Source organism: Ochotona princeps, chromosome 15 (genome assembly GCF_030435755.1).
Source record: "Ochotona princeps isolate mOchPri1 chromosome 15, mOchPri1.hap1, whole genome shotgun sequence".
NCBI lineage: Eukaryota > Metazoa > Chordata > Mammalia > Lagomorpha > Ochotonidae > Ochotona > Ochotona princeps.
In genome coordinates this window covers 27,835,749-27,854,327 of record NC_080846.1, presented here as the reverse complement: position 1 = coordinate 27,854,327, position 18,579 = coordinate 27,835,749, and the positions used below count along the sequence as shown (strand labels likewise).

The following is an 18,579-nucleotide window of genomic DNA, read 5'->3' as shown; positions in this document are numbered from 1 at the left end:
GTGTGACTAAAGAACTGTAAAAGCATTTCAGTCAAATTTGCTTATGGTAGCATAGAAATTGCAGTTTGACCAAAACCAAAGTGAGGTGACGGCTTAAGAAATTTCATTTAAAGGAGTTCTGGCAATGCTGAATTATTCAAATTTACAAGTCAAAAATCACTGCACTTGCAGAACTAAACAACAGCCCACATGCCTTCCTCATCCTAGAATCCCTACAGGTTTATACATGCACACCCGTTCCTCAGGTCTGATCTGTTTATCTAACAAACTCCTATTCATCCTTCCTGTGGCTAATGATACTCCTCCAAAATGCTAATTTCTCCATTCTTTGCATTCATATCCTGTCTTATGTTTATTTTTCTTTAAAGACAAAAGTATTTGCTTATTGAGCTGTATTTTCTGTTTACTTTGAGACTTGTTATTCTAATTTTTCTTTTTTTTTTTTGCTTTTAGCTTCCAGTTACCATTGAGAATTATTCTATAGTTAATTTCCAGATTTATTTTAAAGGTAGTGTTTCCTGAATGGCCATATATTTATCTCTTTTTTGTTAAAGATTTTAAAAAATTTTTTATTTATTATTGGAAAGTCAAATTTACAGAAAGAAGGAGAGACAGAGAGGAAGATTTGTCTGTTGATTCACTCTCTAAGTAGCCACCACAGCTGCAGCTGTGCTGATCCGAAGCCAGGAGCCCAGGGCCACTTTTGGGTCTCCCACGTGGGTGCAGGGTCCCAAGGCTTTGAGTCATCTTTGACTGCTTTCCCAGGGCACAAGCAGGGAGCTGGATAGGAAGCAGGGCTACTAGGAATGGGACCCCAGTGCGTACAAAGCGAGGACTTTAGCCACTAGGCTACCATGCTGGGCCCCATATATTTATCTTAAAATATTGATTTGCTTTTATTTGAAAGCAGAGAGTGAGGACTCCTACGCATTGATTCACTTCCTGATGCTAGCCACAAGCAGGGAGTATAAATGGAGCCACAGCCCAGAATTCAATCGAGTTGCGGGGATTCAACTTGAGCATCATTTGCTAAGCAGTGATACTAGGAACTAGAGGGAAGTCAACACTGGAAGAAGAGCTGAGCCTTCAAATGCCGATACTGTGGGATATGGACATGCAATGTACTCTTATCAATGGGCTTGCCTCAGTAGCCATAGTTTCCAAAAGCAGAGAGTGATTTTGCTTAAATGTTATCTACAGAAATATGGTAAGTAATAATATAAACCAAATTATTGAAAAATTGTTAAAATCTGCTTACATGGATCAATTCATTCAAAGGTTAAAAACAATTATCAGTTCTGAGAAAGGGTATGTATTTGTTGAAAGATAATAACATAAAAATCATAGGGAGGTAGGCAGACATATTCTTGCATAAAATATCTTTTCTCAAAAATGCACAAGTGACATATATCGACAAAATTTCAAATTATTTTGAGTTATTATTTGAGTTCATGGTTTAATGGTAGAATTAAAGAAGGTGGTTAAAAGTAGAAAAAATTTTGTGTACCATTTTAGGTCAAATGTAATAGTTTTCAGAATATAATATCAATGTGTTAATGAAAATTCAATAATACAGAGGCTTTAGTTCTAGAAAAGATGAAATACGACTTTTATCACCATTTTCAAATGTGTTATGGGTCAATCGGCAGATGATAGTGATAAATCATTTCCTTTTTAACTCACTTTAAGATCAAGAACAATTAACTTCAAGGATAAACATGAAAATGCTTCAGAACATAAGACACTGTGACAAAGTACCAAAGAGAAAATGCAATGAAAAATTTGCCGAATATGCCTTTTAAAGTAAAATAGCTACCCTTGATATATAGTCATTTAGATGCTAAATATTAACATAAATGATTCTTACTAGGGCAAGTAACAATTTGTTGCATAAGTCGATTATATTGATTGTGGTTCTCTATTTTTATTCAGAGTAGCTTTGTTTGCTCACAGAGTCAGCTCTGTCACTCATATCAGGCATAAAGCCGAAGTGGCACAGAGACCGTCATTTCACATTGCCATTTGCTCCACTTCCTTCCCATCTACCTCTGGTTAAGCATGGAGGCCAGAGTCAGAATAGGAAAGGTATGAGCCACACTAAGTACAAAAAGAAACAGAAAATTGTGGAAATTCAAAGTTACTGTAAAAACATTCAAAAACTGTGGCAAGACCACTGATCTTTAATTTATCTTAATGCTCAGTATTCCTTTCATGAACAATTGACATTTAGTATAATGTATTTTCCCTCAAAAATAACTCTATTGAATAACTTTAACCTCATATTATGCATCCAAATGCTATAATGTAAAATTCCAAGATGAAAGTTTAAGGTCATTTTCAAGGGTCATTGAAGGGTCACAGATCTCTTTCCATAACCTTTTTGCTTTTAATTTTTAATATTCACATTTGTTATGCTACTTTGTTAAGATTAAATGCTGGTAACTTTATTACAAACTTTATAAGGAACCTTAAACACTTTGGGACTAAATTTTATTATTTTCTTCTAATGAAATGGAGGAACTATCACAACTTGAAATAAGGTAATACTTCCTGTAAATATTTAAAGAATAAGAGTAATAAGGGCCCAGGTTAAGAAAGCTTAAAGTAAATGAAACATTCCTGAGAGGAGTGTGTTTTGGCTTTTATGCTATTGTCTTATAAATTGTGAACCTGAAATAAAACTTTGGTAGTTTTTTTTTGTCCTTTTCTCCAACTGAGAAGAGGAAACTCTGAGTTTAATAATATCTGCCCTCAAAATCAGAAATACAGGATTGCTTCTACCTACCTGTTCCTGTTGCTGGAAATCCAATCTGAAATAAGTGTTGATGCTTGTTGGTGGCAGTGTTTGTTGCCAAAGCTGCATGCCAGCATTATAACTTCTCTACGTAGCTCTCTAGATATTTTCAAAAGGGACAAACATGAACAAGAATTACTAATATATGAAATCAGAGTGACTCACTGCAAAATAGTTAACAAACAAATGACTGATATGAAAATAGATTTTATCCCTCGAAACTCCATGCTGGTGAGTAAAGGCAATTAGTCAGAGGGCAAAGTAATTATACCCAAAGTTTTCTCTGGAAATAATACGTAGTGAGGGGCGTGGATCCCCTTCTCAGTATCAGCAATGCAGGCAGATTTGAAAACAGCAAGGCAGTGCCTTTGTTCTTAATATCAGCCAGTGAAAACTGTGCCACCCATCATTAGCACCTCCAGCAAAATGAAAGGTAAGATGAAGAATGAGAGACTGTCTCATGCTGGTAAAGTCACAATGGCAGTAGTGGGATGCTTTTGGACAGGTCTGGGGGAAAGGAAGAAAAGAAGAAAATAAATAGTACTCATGTTGATATGATGCTTGCACAAGAGATCCATTAAAATTATTTTTCGGCCATCCAAGCTTGATGTACATTGTTGCAACTTGCTTTAAAATATATTCCTAAAGGGGCCGATGGGAGTAAAACAAAGATAATGTCATTTGCCAATCACTTCATGATGATAACTGAAATTCTATAATAAAATAAGAATATTTTAAACATATATCTACCTCTAAATACTGGTGACATACACAGTAATGGCCTGTAACAATTTTACTCGCCTTAGCATTTTCAATTAAAAAAATTAGGATAAAATATTATTGGAATGTAAGAGCATTAATTTTATTCCCTACTGAATATTCCCAAATGATTAACTACTTTGCATTATATAGTACTTTAGAAGAAAAATGTATAGGAAAATCAAGTATACTGACAGTGACAACCATTCACAAATACACACAAATGCACGTGTTTTCTGGAAATGAATCTCTAATATTTGTGACTGTTGAATTCAATTATGCTTTGTTGGCCTAGCCAATAGTCTAGCGTTGTTGCAATGGGAACACACAGAAAATCTATGTGTAATGATATGGAGCTTTAAAGTCAACAACCCACACAACTAACCATACACTTAAATACCAGTTCCCATAAAAGAGTGCCCTTTCTCTCTTTAATGCGGTTCTTGAATTGTGTGAAAGGAATGCAACAACCAAAATTACAGTAAAATACTTAACTTTAACTAAAAGTGAGGTATCTGACAAGATACACTGTTCAACAGTACAAATATGTACAAAAAGTGTATTTCACTTTCAGAGAAGTTTTATATTGCGTTGTATGTGTTAGGGAGAAAAAGAAATGTGTCTTTTCCCAGAAGATAAAACTGAACCATAACTGTAATGATTTATTTCTTTGCACGTCTTTTCTAAGGGCTTAAACAACACGAAAACTTTGAATAGTCAAAACAGCATTACTTTTCTTTCTTCTATGGATTACTGCCTATAGGTTTATGATATAAAAAACTTAGATGGCATTAACAAACAGATTTCATGACATGAAAATTCGGTTTTGAGTAATTTCAGACAGGTGGATCAACAGAGCCAACACTTCATAAAAAATAGTGATATCACAAGAGAAAAAAAGGCTTTTAAAATAACTGAAGAAAAATAATAAATAATGCAAAAGGTGAAAGAAATGCACTGTTATCAGAAATTCGGGAATGAAAAGCTCACCAGTAATATTTAATCCTAATAATATTCAAAATATTATTGTATCAGGTCAGATGAGGTCAGTAGTGCCACTTCGGTTTATTGGGCATTGAGCTTAAAAACTGATCAGCTAACACGTCTTCATATCTGTCTGGATATTCTCTTGCTTGCCCTCCTCTATCCCCTTGGTCCCAAGTATAAACAGGATTCTTGCGCATTGTCCATTTTCTTGTTAATTAAGGAAGTGAACCAAATTCACCATGCCCTTTTGGATAGAAATAATGGCTAAGAAACTTCGCTGAAATTATCTCTACCCTCTTAACACCTCTGTGATCCCACTACCCAGGTTAAGTCCTTTGTGAACACTGAGCCCTTTAACTCTAGGAGAGAAAGCTTAAGCGTTAACGATTTGCCATGTATATTCCTTCAGTTGTGAACTATTTAAGCTTAATTAACACTTTCAAGCCCGGACAAGTGGTAGGCTGGATTAAATTTCTTCTTCAAATAATTGTCATCAAGGCTGTGTAGGAAATCAGGACAAAAATTGTAACAATCTAGACGAGAGAACTGAAACCAGAGCATTGGTTGCATACAACAGATAATGAGGAAACAGTTTATCTTCTGAAAATTAGAAAAAATTATATCCTTTTACATTGAAGACATTGTAGTTCTCCATGCGGTCCAGTAATTTATCTAGAGGATAAAGAGCCCGGCTGGCAGCATGCCACGGAAGAAAATCCTTCTCCTCGGACAAGTATCTGATAATCTCCAGGGGAATATTCTGAGGCAAATGGCCAGCCCTGCACAGTTAAACAAAACGTTAGTGTTAATTGTATGTACATAAGAAACATGATAATGCAAAAAAGCACATTTTACTTCTGCAACTAAAAGAAAGCAAGATTCATCACAAAAATCATAGCAATCTAGAAGAGTATATTCAGTGCTATCAAACTAAAATTACTCGATTTTTCAATATAATCCTACTTAGGATGCCTAATATATACAGAGTTAAAATTTGCATGAATATATATAATACGTATATATTGTATACATATATACTTCTATACATATATACTGATATATAGAGTTAGCATTTGCAGGAATACGAAACTATAAAAATGTATATTTTTTAAAAAGGCATACATTATTATACTATTAATATATTTGAAGGTATTTCAGGTATTTTCTTTCAGAGAAATCCTTCTGAGGTAACAACTAATTAAATAAAATTGATTATTAAGATATAATTTCAATTTCCAACCATATTCCTTTACTTTTCATTGAGCTTGGTTTAATGAAATTTGACACGTGTGGCTTTCAAAGTGATGATCAAATTAATGTCAATTTGCAGCTTTGAGTGCATCCATATAAGATTACAATATAAGCATTTTTAGAAACCTTGTTTTTTTAAATTGCTGTCCTTAATGTCTATGAAAAAATCATAGTTACATTTCACCATGGGAACTAACATACATTTTAATGCTGAATATAGTTTTAAAAATAGATATTACCTATGACTTAGAAGGCTATCCACTCAAAGAGAAACTAAACTTTTGTATTTCTTTTCTTTAAGATTTATATTTTTATTGGAAAGTCAGATATACAGAGAAGATGACAGAGAGAAAGATCCTCTGTCCACTTATTTCACTCCTCAAGCGGCCGCAACGCCTAGAACTGATCTGATCCGAAGCCAGGAACCTGAAGCATCTGCCAGGTCTCCCACAAGGCTGCAGATCCCCAAGGCTTTGGGCCTTCCTGGTCTGCTTTCTCAGACCACAAACGGGGAACTGAAGGGGAAGTGGGTCTACCAGGACATGATCCAGCACCCATATAAGATCCTGGCACATGTAAAGTGAGGATTTTAGCCAATAGGCTACTGCACTGGGCCCTCATTTTGTATTTCTCTATTTACATCAGATTACATCTAAAATCCTCATAAAATCAAAGTAACATTCAATGGCTATTTATGTAGAAAATTAACTAGCATTCATGTTTCTACTTTATAGTGACACTATATATTTTGCTGTATTATTTTTACATTAATATTTGTTATAGTCTGAATCAAAATTCATACATAAGGACATAACATCCAATTTTACAATACTGAGAGTGGGGTCTCTGGGCAACTAACCTCACAGGAACTGCCTCCCCTTTTACACAGTGCCATGGGATGCCCCAGCAAGAAGATACCATGTCAAAACACAGAATCTTCTACCACCATGATCATGGACTCCCCCACTTCCCGAACTATGAATAAAAATTACTCTTGCTTATGAAGTACCCACTGTAAAGTGTTTTATTATGGCACCCCAAACCAACCGACAAGAATTCACTGAACGCAGACCTTTATCACTGGGAACAGTGAAATAAGAAACCAAAGCTGATAATCTTCTTATCTGCATTTCATGTTATTGTGAAGCTCAGTTATTTTGTCACATCACAAAATTAGACGGAAAATTTTATTTGTGCATAGGACATGATGGACATAGAAAAAGTGTTTTCTCATTTTTACTTAAAGCAAGTTTGCCAAATTATTTAGTCCTTATTCAATGTGATAAGCGAAAATTACTCTGCAGATGAATATTAGCTAACAGCTGTGTTTATAATGTTCATAAAAAAAAACAGTTCTAAAGATGGTGCTTCAGCTTTCTTTGAATTAAGACAAAAGGATCCATGTCACTATAATGATTTTTATTCAACCATGGTGCAAGTTCAACCATAGTTAATATCTGATGTAAATAAGTATGATGAGATAAACCCACTTTCATGTAATTTCAAAATTCCCTCAAGTTTGTGTGATTTACAGTACATCAAGATCTGTTATACTTTTCTTTGCAGTTTTCATTTTCTACATCTTTGTAAAAATAGCATGAGATTAGTCTTTGGCAACAACAATTACATAAACAACTTTGTCTTTTAGCTAGTAACCCATCTGAATAACAGCTATATTTTCCTTTCATGGGTTTGTTACTGACCAAAGAAAAAATGCAAATCTCTAAAGTGAGTTATTCTTTTTGAAAGTTTGAGTTTCAGAGACAGAGAGAGAGGAAGGAGAGACAGAGAGAAAGAGACCTTCCATCCATTGGTTTACTTGCTAAGTGGCTGAAATGGCTAGGCCAAAGCCAAGAGACAGACGCTTCTTCCAAATTTGCCAGGTAGGTGCAAGTGTCCCAAGCATTTGGACCAGGTTCCACTGCTCTTCCTTGAGCGTTAGCAGGGAGCTGGAGGGCAAGCAGAGCATCTGGGACATGAGCTGGGCTGCAGGTAGTTGCTTGAGTTGATACGCCACAACTGTGGCCCCAGAATGTAATTTTTCTTAAATAAAATAATGATATAGGCTTCTTCTTAAAAGAAATATATACAATGTTTTTTTGTCTCAGCTAAATGTTTAATTTTAAATATCATTTAGAATAGTGATAATACTCAGCTCTTTAACACACTATGGGTTATATTCATGTTAAATATTTATTTAGAATATTTTTATTAGGTGGAAGAAACAGCAAAAGAACATGTTTTTAGATAAAGAACCTTTAGCAAGTTGCTAACTTGTTGCAGATCTTCAGATAAGTTTGAAAATTGCATCTATTTTTCCATAGATTTAAACATGACAACCATGTGTCAATCATAATTTATTGTTTGACTTTTTTCTCTATTCAGGATGGATAGTACTTAATGACTTATGCTTTCAGAGCAATCTGATGGCAAGTTAATAAAAAAAAAAAGACTCCACAACTAACACTGCCAGCACAATTAGATAAACAATTTCTCTCTCTCCAGCCCTTATATTTCTTGTCTAGGAAATAAGGCTGAGCCAGAAGAAATTCTTTGTAGCTTCGAAAAGTATTTACTCTAAAAAAATATCTAAAACTGAAATCTTCTGAAAAATAATTACAATAATATAAATATAATTTGCTTGTTTAAAAACCTGAAAAATACATTACAGTCTTCATTCTTCAACTGCTTAGCATTTACAAGTTTAAGAGAAAGAACATGATACAGGTTTCATAAGACATCTGCTGTGGTTTAAAGAGCAAAAAATAAGCAAATCAATCCTGACCAGCATTTCAAGTCCTAATAAGGCAAGTAAGGAATAGTGCTTCATTCAATAGGATGGGCATTCAGACTAGGAGCTAAGCTCCCTGTTGGGGTTCCTTCATTGCACCTCAGAGTGCCTGGATGTGACACTAAGCACCTGCCACGGATTCCCGTTTCCTGCAACTGCAGACTCTGGGAAGCAGCACTGACTGTTCAGGTACTGAGACCCCTGCCACTGATATGTGAGATGGCAGCCGAGTTCTGATTTCTCAGCTCAAACCCACTGCAGGCACTGGGGTATGAGCCACTGGACTGGAGTGCTTCTATGTTCTCATTCTTTCTCTTTTCCCTTCCCTCCTTCCCTCCCTCCATTTCTCTTTCTTTTCCTCTTCCTTTTTTTCTCTCCCTCTTACCCTCTCAAAGAAAAATTCAAAACCGAGTGAAAAACTAGCCAAGATAAATGATTACAACTTGTAAAAAATGAAAGCATTGTTCAAATTATTGTCTGGATTCCTAAAAGTACCAAAATTCACAGTCCACTACCATTTATAGAAGACAGTATCATTCCTCTTCCTTCTGGACAAATGATCAAGATGTGACAAGACTACAAATATGTCTCACTGTTAATTCATAGAAACCTTCCATTAGCAACTCTAAATTCATTTTCCCTGAAATCAACCTTCTAGAAGACCTTAGAAGTCTTGCATAAGAAATGTCAAAAATACAGCTGGTTTCCTGAATGAATGACCAAATATCAGTTCTATATCCAGCCATGTATGTCAGCAAGAAAAAATTCCTGTTGTATTTCATTTTAATACATGCTTGAGTCTATTTTTTAAAGCAGTTAGCTTTTTCTAATGCCATCCTCAAATACAAGAAACAGATTGCACTCAAATCACGCTAATTTCATTTTGCTACCAATATTTGTAATTACATACTATATAATCCAATATGCTTTCATTTAAGCCTACAAGATTAAAATATATAGCTATACTTAATTGGACAAGGGCATGATGATCAACCTCATTACAAAATTGAGAACTGGTACAGAAAATATTAGTGAATTTGCTACCTAGCTTAGATGTGTGTTTGTGTAATTGGTTGGTAATGATATCTGTGATTACTACTCCTGATAATGTAATCAATAAAGAGGAACTGCTTGCAATCCAGTGAATGGAACACTACATTAGCTGAAAGTAATCAGCCCAGTGGGGAGCCCACTTAGGTCCTGATGCTGAAATGCAGTTTCCCTAAATTCGCATCATCACAGGGAAATGTTGCTTAGAAAATGGCAAAAAAATGAGCAAATGTAAAGAATATCTCATGTGTAATTAAGTGTGCCTTATTAATGTTTAAGGAAGAGTTGTAAATAGTATGTCTTTCCTACTGTTAGGGTGGGAATATGGATAAGAAATGATTTAAGAATAAAACGAGTAAGAAAGCACATGAATGAATATTAAATAAACAGGTAAAAGATTACTAGATGCATTTATATAGCTGATCCTCCCATCCCTGCCTCTACAGCACACAGCCTTCCCATCCTCCCCTGTTCCTTCTCCAATTCACCTGAAGGAAATATAAAGCATTTTCACAAGAATAAAATTCAAACCAGACTATATTAGCTGATGATGAAATGCTCTGATCTTAGATTTTTTTTCCACCTAAGATCCAGAAAAGGTTTTTGAATCCATATTGAATTCCTGTGAATATTACATCTTGAACCTACTGATATAAACAGATTGTATGTTAACATTTCACTGAGGTATCTTTAAAAACAACTGATCATTACATGCTTTAAACAGGTATGTGAAGAAGCACAATCCTCAGATTTTTTAGTCTAGCCCATAAGTCATATCAACTGCACTCTGGTTCTCACTAATTAAATATTCATTTAAAGCCAACAAACAGGCTACCGTATATTTCACAATATATGCAGAACACACCATCATTTTCCCTTAGGACACAGGCTTTAAAGCACTTGCTGTAATGCTTAATTAAAAAGTTTACTAGATTGATTTAGTTTAGTTTAGTTTATTACTCTTTATTAAAAGACTTTAATGTGACCTTTTTGGGAAGGTTCTATGGCAAAGCTTAGAAACCAGTAACTGTCCCTGGAGTACCATAGAATAGAGAAGAAAAACACATGAACATATCAAATTATTAGAGGAAAACATAGAGGAAACACTAAAACACATGGGTGTAGGGAATAATAAACTCTAGAAGAACAGAAAAAAGAAGCAAAAATAGACAAAATTCACATATACATAAAATACAGATACACATATACATAATACACATATACATAAAATATAGATATAAATATATAACATATATTTCTATATATAGAAGCCTGAAGCTCAATCTGGGTCTCCCATGGGGATGGCAAGAACCTGGGTACTTGAGGCATCACCTGCTACCTTCCAGAATATGCATTAGAAGCAAGCTGGATCCGGCACTGGGCAGGTACTGCTATATGGAGTGGCACATCCCAAAAGGCATCTTAATTTTTGCCATCATATTCCCCATCCCAGCTCTTTGGTCTTAACTCTTTCCACGTGTGGTTGGCTTGGTATGGTGAACACAACATGTGCATACACTCATTGCTCAGAGTAGATCCACTGATAGCCTAGTAGTAACACTGGAGTACAGTCTGTAGATTACCACAGATTAGATTATACCCATCCCACTTGAATGTCACTTCCAACTGCAGCCACTTTTTAATAACACTCAGTGATGATTCCAGGAACTCAGTATCTCTCTACTAGTCTGTTCAGGAGCTATTTGTAAAACATGTCCTACTTCTCAATCACTTTGACTCTTTCTTCCAGCTACTTAGCTAGGCACTTTGTCTTAGGATAATCGTCCTCACTTAAGATGCTACTCGAAGAACAGCTGATTAGCATGTATCCCTCTTGGTCAGTCTTTACCGAACTTGAGTCATTCTGATTTTTAGATTCTTTCTCAGCTTTTTTCAAATGTTAGTCCTTCAGCAATTCTTTGCAATGCTTGAACTGAAACTGAAATGCCATAAATATCAGCATACCCCCAAGACTTACTGTTCTTTTTTTAACTGTTAAAAGGAGTCATAGCACAAGACAATTCACTAATAGATCATTTCTGTAATGAACACATTTTAACAGAATAAATATTTTAAGCACAGGAAACTGTATATTCAAATTTGGGTTAATTGGCAGTTAGTCTAGATTCAAATATAAAGTAGCCTGAATTTAATATAAGAAATTTATCCAGTAACTTATGATTTCCATATAAAGTACAATTCTTACACTAGTACAGATTTCTGCTCATTTGGCATTGAAGTCTTCGAGCGATCTAAAGAGCCACATGGGAGCAAAAAGAGTGAAAAAAATTCCAGCAGGATTTTGCAGAGGTTGAGTTTACTGCCACCAAGAAATCAAATCATTAACCTAAAGGTCCATAAATCAGTGAAGCTTTCACATTCCATACTGCTGCTCTGTAGAGAAGGAAGTGAACGTCAAGAAATTTGAAAACAGAAAAAGAGCTCTACACTCAAAAGAAACCACTTCAAAACAAAAGGGTTTATCTCTTCCAGTCCAATGTAAAAGTTTTGCTTTTTATATTTTATATAGTTTTTATTGCATGGCACATAAAAGAATACAGACTTAATATAATAACTGCTTGTAATTAAAATTCTTCATGATTACATTGGCATTGTTTTAATACAATTTGGCGGGGAAGATTTGGGTTGTTGTACAGTTGTTGAACAGTTGTCCTTTCATAGCAGGGTTAGAAAATTGTCATACACAATGCTTTTAACATGTTCCAAATTGTTTCCTTTTTATGGAATATCTGCATTAGATATATCAAACTAAAGATTTTAGAACATTCTGGTTCTCGGAAAATCTTCGAGTAAACATTTTCAGTCATTGGCAAGTAGTAAATATTTTAGTCAAAGAAAAGATGACTCTATGAAGATGAGAGAACCACTGAGGTGGCCAATACTGATTTAGTTCCCCCTGTGTGTACACAGCTATCAAGCTAATGTTTTACATGCATGTTACTCAGTCACAATGTAATCTTCTCAAGTTGACCATGTTAGTATTTCTATTTTACAATCAAAACTGAGGTTCAAAAATGACTCTAAGCCTCCCTAGGCTCACTTTGCAAGTAAGGCTGACACTGGGATCTGAACCCACTTTTTGTACACTAAGCCCAGGATTTTCTTACCAGTATTCTAATGAGTCCTAGCAATATTTTTGCATTCCCCTTCATCTGCTTTAGAAAAAGTAAGATAAAGAGCAGGTTGTATGGAACAGGAAGTGTGAGCAATCCGTGGAGGCCTTAAAAGGAAAAGAGACTAAGTGGGGCACCCAACGCGGTAACCTTGCATCTACAGTCCTCGCCTTGAATGTGCCAGGATGCCAGTTATAATCCTGGCAGATCCACTTCCCATCCAGCTTGCTGCTTGTGGCCTGGGAAAGCAGTCGACGATGGCCCAACACCTTGGGACCCTGCACTCATGTGGGAGACCTGGAAGAGGTTCCTGGCTACTGGCTTTGGTTTGGCACAGTGCCAGCCGTTGCAGTCACTTGGGGAGTGAATCATCAGACAGAAGATCTTCCTCTCTGTCTCTCCTCCTCTCTGTATTTCTGACTTTATAATAAAAATAAGTAAATCTTTAAGAGAGAGAGAGAGAGACAGAGACAGAGAGAGACAGAGACAGATAGACAGACACTGTAGGGATGCAGGCAGTGATTTGATCCATGGCTGTGACTTTGAAAGTCGGTATTAATGGTTTAATCCTCATTAATCCTTTTCTCCCCACTTATGTCAAAGTCATTTAACAGCAACAGCTACAGATTCCATAAAAAAGAAAGCTTTCACATGTCCATAGAGTGCCAACTCTATGTAATTATTCCAACAATTTTCAACTATATTCTATCATGCATCTAGATTCAATTACCAATTCACAGACAGATGACGTAAAAGTGCAATCCACAACAGTGAAGACTTGGAAACAACTCAGAAGTACCCTGGGGTATATCTCCTCAATGGATTATTACACAGCCATAAAAAAGAACCAAATTGTACTATTTATTACAAAGAAAAAAAGACCCCAGCTGGAAACCATTACGCTGAATGATATAAGCCAGTCCCCAAAGGACAAATATTACATGTTCTCTTTGAAATAAGAAAATCTTTGAGACCAGCACAATGATTCAACTGGCTAATACTCTACTACCTACAAGAGCCAGGATCCCATACCGGTGCTACTTTGTGTCCTGGCTGATCCATTTCCCCTCTAGTTCTCAGCTTGTGGCCTGGGAAAGTAGTGAATGATGATCCAAAATCTTGGGACCCTGCACCCACATAAGAAACCGAGAAGAGGCATCTGGCTCCTGGTTTGGGGTTGGCTCAGCTGCAGCCACTGCAGCCATTTGAGGAGTAAGTTAGTGGGTGGAAGATCTTTCTCTATCTCTCTCATTCACTCTGTAAAATTAGCCTTTCCAATAAAAATAAACAAAACTCTCCAAAAAATACAACCTTCATGCAAAATATAAAATAAATATTAATATTAGTATATAAATAATTATATACATATTTCTCATAGATTAACTGTATAATGGAGACCAGCATACTCAGAAGTAAAGATATGCTGCAGTAGGCATCTCTGCTCCCAATAAAAGAAGGGTTACACATGAAACAGTTAAATATACTTTGACAGTATAGTATCAATTTTCTACCTTTGTCCACACTTACAATAGATGAAATAATAAACAGAAGGATATTCAACTTTTAACTGTTAATGAAGAACTACATTACTGTGATAATATGAGGGAAGTGATGGATGAGGAACATAAGAAGGGAGGATGGGGCAGGGAAGGGGAGGGAAAAATTCCTATATTTACAAAACAGTATCATGTAAAATAATAAAACAACAAAGTTTATATACATATATGTGTGTGTATGTGTGTGTGTATCATGTAAAATCCACAGAAAGACCTCGCAACGCACCCCTCTTCATAAAAAGTACACAATGGGGATGAGTTAGGAAAATCCACACTGTTGAGAGTTTATAGGACAAACAGCCTTACTCACCAAATGATTTGGACAGACATTTTAAAAAGGAATAGGAATAGGGATAATTAATATTTTAAAACATTTTTGTAAACACAGGTTAATGAATCCCACAAGAATATCTCTGGACCACAATTCAAATTATAAAACAAACAAAAAGATTTCATTTCTGAGACTACTGGAAGGATGGATACTTTCTGAATACTTATTGTTATGAGAAAACATTAAATTTTTCACTAGTTAGCTTTAAAAATAATTATTTTTAGAGCTATGCATTAATGTCATTTTAATAAATTGATTCCGTGTCTAGAACTTGCTTTAAAATAGGAAGAGCTGGATGTGTATTTGGCTGGAGAATCTCCTCAGTGGCACAGGCTATCATGGGAGCTGGGTTTCCTTTTTTCTCTCACACTGGGTCCTCTCCCCCATCCATTTTTCCCATCATGTGTGTTTGCATTCGCACAAGGTCTTCACCAGAAGCCATAAAGATGCTGGCATCATGTTCTTCAACTTCGCCGCCTCCAGAACCATTAGACAAAACAAATTTCTTTTCTTTGTAACAAGTATTCCATGATAGCAATAGAAAACAGGCTCAGACAGGCTGGGGATATTGATGAAAGCAGACTGCTTGTGGGTTATGAATTGTTATTTAAGAAGAAATAGCAAATTTAGAAGCAATGAATTCACCCAATTTTCTCTACACCTCGATCCTTCCCACCCTGATCAAACATGTACTCATTAGTTTAAAAAATAAAATTAAAAAATACATTACGGAAGTAGAAAAAAGCACCAGAAAATGAAAAACAAACAAACAAACATTGTTTGTGTAGAGGAAATACAGATTTCATTACACTGTTGGGTCACATTTCGTGTACATTCGAAATCCTTCATAGTTAATACTTTAAGACACCCCATAAAACAGGGATTAGATTTTCACTATTCCTGCATCCACAGTGCATGTCTTGAAGCCTTCATATGGTGTATGGTTAAAATATTTTCAGAATGACCAACTTCAAGAAAGTCAACTGTGAGTCACTGTTGTGGTACAGCAAGTTAAGCTGCTCTCTGCAGTGCTGGCATAGCGTATCAGAGTGTCGATTTTAATCTCAGCTGCTATGCTTTCAGTCTGGCTCCCTGCTAATGCACCTGGGATAGTAACAAACGCTTGGGCCCTTACTACCTACATGGAAGACCAGGATGGAATTCCTTGCTCCTCAATTTGGTTTGATTCAACTCCAGCCATTAAGACCAATTGGGAAGTGAACAACGGATGGAAGATCTCTGTCTCTATCATTCTGCCTTTAAAATAAATAAATCTTTAGAAAAGAATGCAAGTAGTATTGTCAACTGACTTATCCCATTATAAGATGACAAGATTCAACATTCTATGCAATAGATAAAAGTGCTGCTTGTTATGCTTGCTAACAGTGACAGTGAGTTAAGTCCGAGCTGTCAAATTTGAGCCTCCGTATTCTACATATGATCTGGCTTCCTACTAATGTACCCGTGAAAGAAGCAGATGCTGTTCCATGTATTTGGGTTCTGGCCGTGGAGTAGAAGACCAGGATGGAGTTCTTGGCCCCTGGAGTTGATCTGGCCAAGGCAAAACTATCAGTTACTTGGGGAGTGAATAAATGGAGTATCTCTCTTCGTCTCTTTCCCTATTTCAGACTAATGCATTTTAATGGGGAAATGGTATTTGTCTCTAAGGTAATTGATAGTTAAAAGGCAAGAAATGGAAGAAAATTTTGTAAACTGTCAAGTGCCACACAGACGTGGAGTTTAAGACTCACGTACCGCAACTACAACTCTGAAGCCATGTGTTCTGCGTGTTATTCTGACCTTGATTTGTTCCCTCTGTCGAGCTGGGAAACTCATGTATGGATCTCGACACATTCATTTTCCCCTTAGGGACAAAGTACCAAATGGTAGTGTAATTGCCAAGGGAAAATTATTACTCCATTCTGAATTATTTCCAACATAAATCCCAAACCAGTCAACAGGCTGTGTCACAAAACGACAGGGTTGCTGTACAGTGATGACAATCCTACCTCCAAGTGCCCCATAAATCCATGAGTATCACAACCCTCCAAAGTCATTCTGAATCATGGGTTTAAATCAGATGGAGGAAGCCAGGCAGACAGCATGTTGGTCAACATTGTGAAAACAATGAAAATGAGATTTACTCAGCCATCAGTTAGAGAAATATCCCGTCATCTGTCTTACAGACATTGAACAACACTGGAAAAAATGTTTTGCTTTTTGTTAAACATTTGAATACTCTATCAAAGGAAAAATATTTTTTCTTCAATTCTAGTAACAATAATAATCAATAATCAATGCTTTTCTGAAATTCAAAGATAGCTGTTATTAACTAATAGACAAAAATGTCAAACAAATCATTTCAAACAAAGTAAATGGAAGAGATAGAAAACACCCACAATTTATTTTTTTCCTTTTCTAAGAAAAATATTCATCCTTACTTACAGAGAAAAAAAAACACATCATCAAATTCTTTATGATTTAAGGTGGCATTTCCAGCCTTTCAAAACATTAAGTTCTATTCCAAATTAAAATTAAAAGCCACTCAATTGCATTGAATAGGAAATGCAGAAAGTAAGAATATCTTTTATTACCAGTGAGATAGAAAAGCGGCTTTAATGTCTAATTGACTGTCTAGGAAAGGGATTGCTATCTCCAAAGAGATGCCTGCACTCACCTGAAACCATCCCTGGTGACTTACTTATGTGACTCATTAATTCAGGGAAGAAATATTAGCTTAATTTGGGGTATTTTTCTTTTACTCATAAGTGGACTAAATGCAAATCCAAAGAAATAAAAAACAAAGCTAAACAACTTCTCTGAGCCATAAGAGTAAGTGACTGTGTCAGAATGATACTAGCAACAGATTTGAGAATTTGTTTCTGCAGTCTTAGATCTATGTTTAAAATGTGTCAATTCTTAAAATTCATTGAGATTCTGTTGAAATCAGCTAATAACTAGATAATTACTGATACTTTCTGTCTTCTAATTCAGTAACTTGTAAACAATTTAGATATCATCTTGTCCCACAGGAAAGAGCATGTTGTTTTTCCTTTTTTCTTTGTTTTTGATTTTTTTTATCTTAAAAACTTATTTTCAATGGAAAGGAGATTTATATAAGAAGAAGATACAGAGAAAGTTCCTCCATCTGCTGGCTCACTCCCCAGATGGCCACAATGGCTGAAACTGAGCCAATCCAAAGCCAGGAATCAGAACTTCTTCCATGTCTCCTATGTGGGAGGTTCCCAAAGCTTTGAGCCATCCTCCACTGCTTTCCCAGGCTATAAACTGGGAGCTGGATGGGAAGTGGATAAGCTTGGACATGAGCTGGCCACCACATGGATGCCAACATCTGTAGGCAGAGGATTATCCAATTGAGCTATTGCACTACTTACATAGAAGCATTTAATTCTGGGTCCCCATCTCAAATATAAGCTAATTTTCCCTTAGCTTTCTTTAAAACAGATAATGTTTGAATACAATTTAAGAAAAGTAATGATAATGATGTCCTAACTCCTTAATGATGATTAACAATTACAGGACATTAATGGTATAGATTTACCATGTTTTAACAGTGGCACATAAATTTTAATAACAATCTCATGGTTAAGTCCTTGCTTACTGTCTGAAAATTTACTGCTAATTACCACTAGTAAAAAAGTAATTTTCTAAAATGAAACATCAATGAAATTACAAAACAATAACAAAACTGTTAATTCAGAATAGGACATATATTAATATATATTAATCTGGTAATTCCAGATTACCATTGTAAAAACACTTCTTACAAGAACTGTATTAACTTAAAATACTTATTTTGCTATAAATATCACCTATAATTTAATGAGATTGAGTATAAGGAGACATCATATTAAAAAATAATTTCTTCATGGTAAGAGAAACCCTGGGGTAAGAAAATTCTGGAA

The 18,579-nt window shown here is 35.5% G+C and overlaps 1 protein-coding gene across 1 annotated transcript in view; it reads right to left on the bottom strand.

Moving 5' to 3' along the window:
- The window catches only part of TRHDE (thyrotropin releasing hormone degrading enzyme), a 360,129-nt gene that overhangs the window by 33,345 nt on the left and 308,205 nt on the right, over positions 1-18,579 (bottom strand). The window contains exons 13-15 of the mRNA XM_058673432.1: positions 5,172-5,319; positions 3,339-3,436; positions 2,786-2,893 (exon numbers count right to left, since the gene is read on the bottom strand). Of these exons, the coding sequence (XP_058529415.1) occupies positions 2,786-2,893; positions 3,339-3,436; positions 5,172-5,319 (354 nt within the window). The remainder of the gene's footprint in view (positions 1-2,785; positions 2,894-3,338; positions 3,437-5,171; positions 5,320-18,579) is intronic.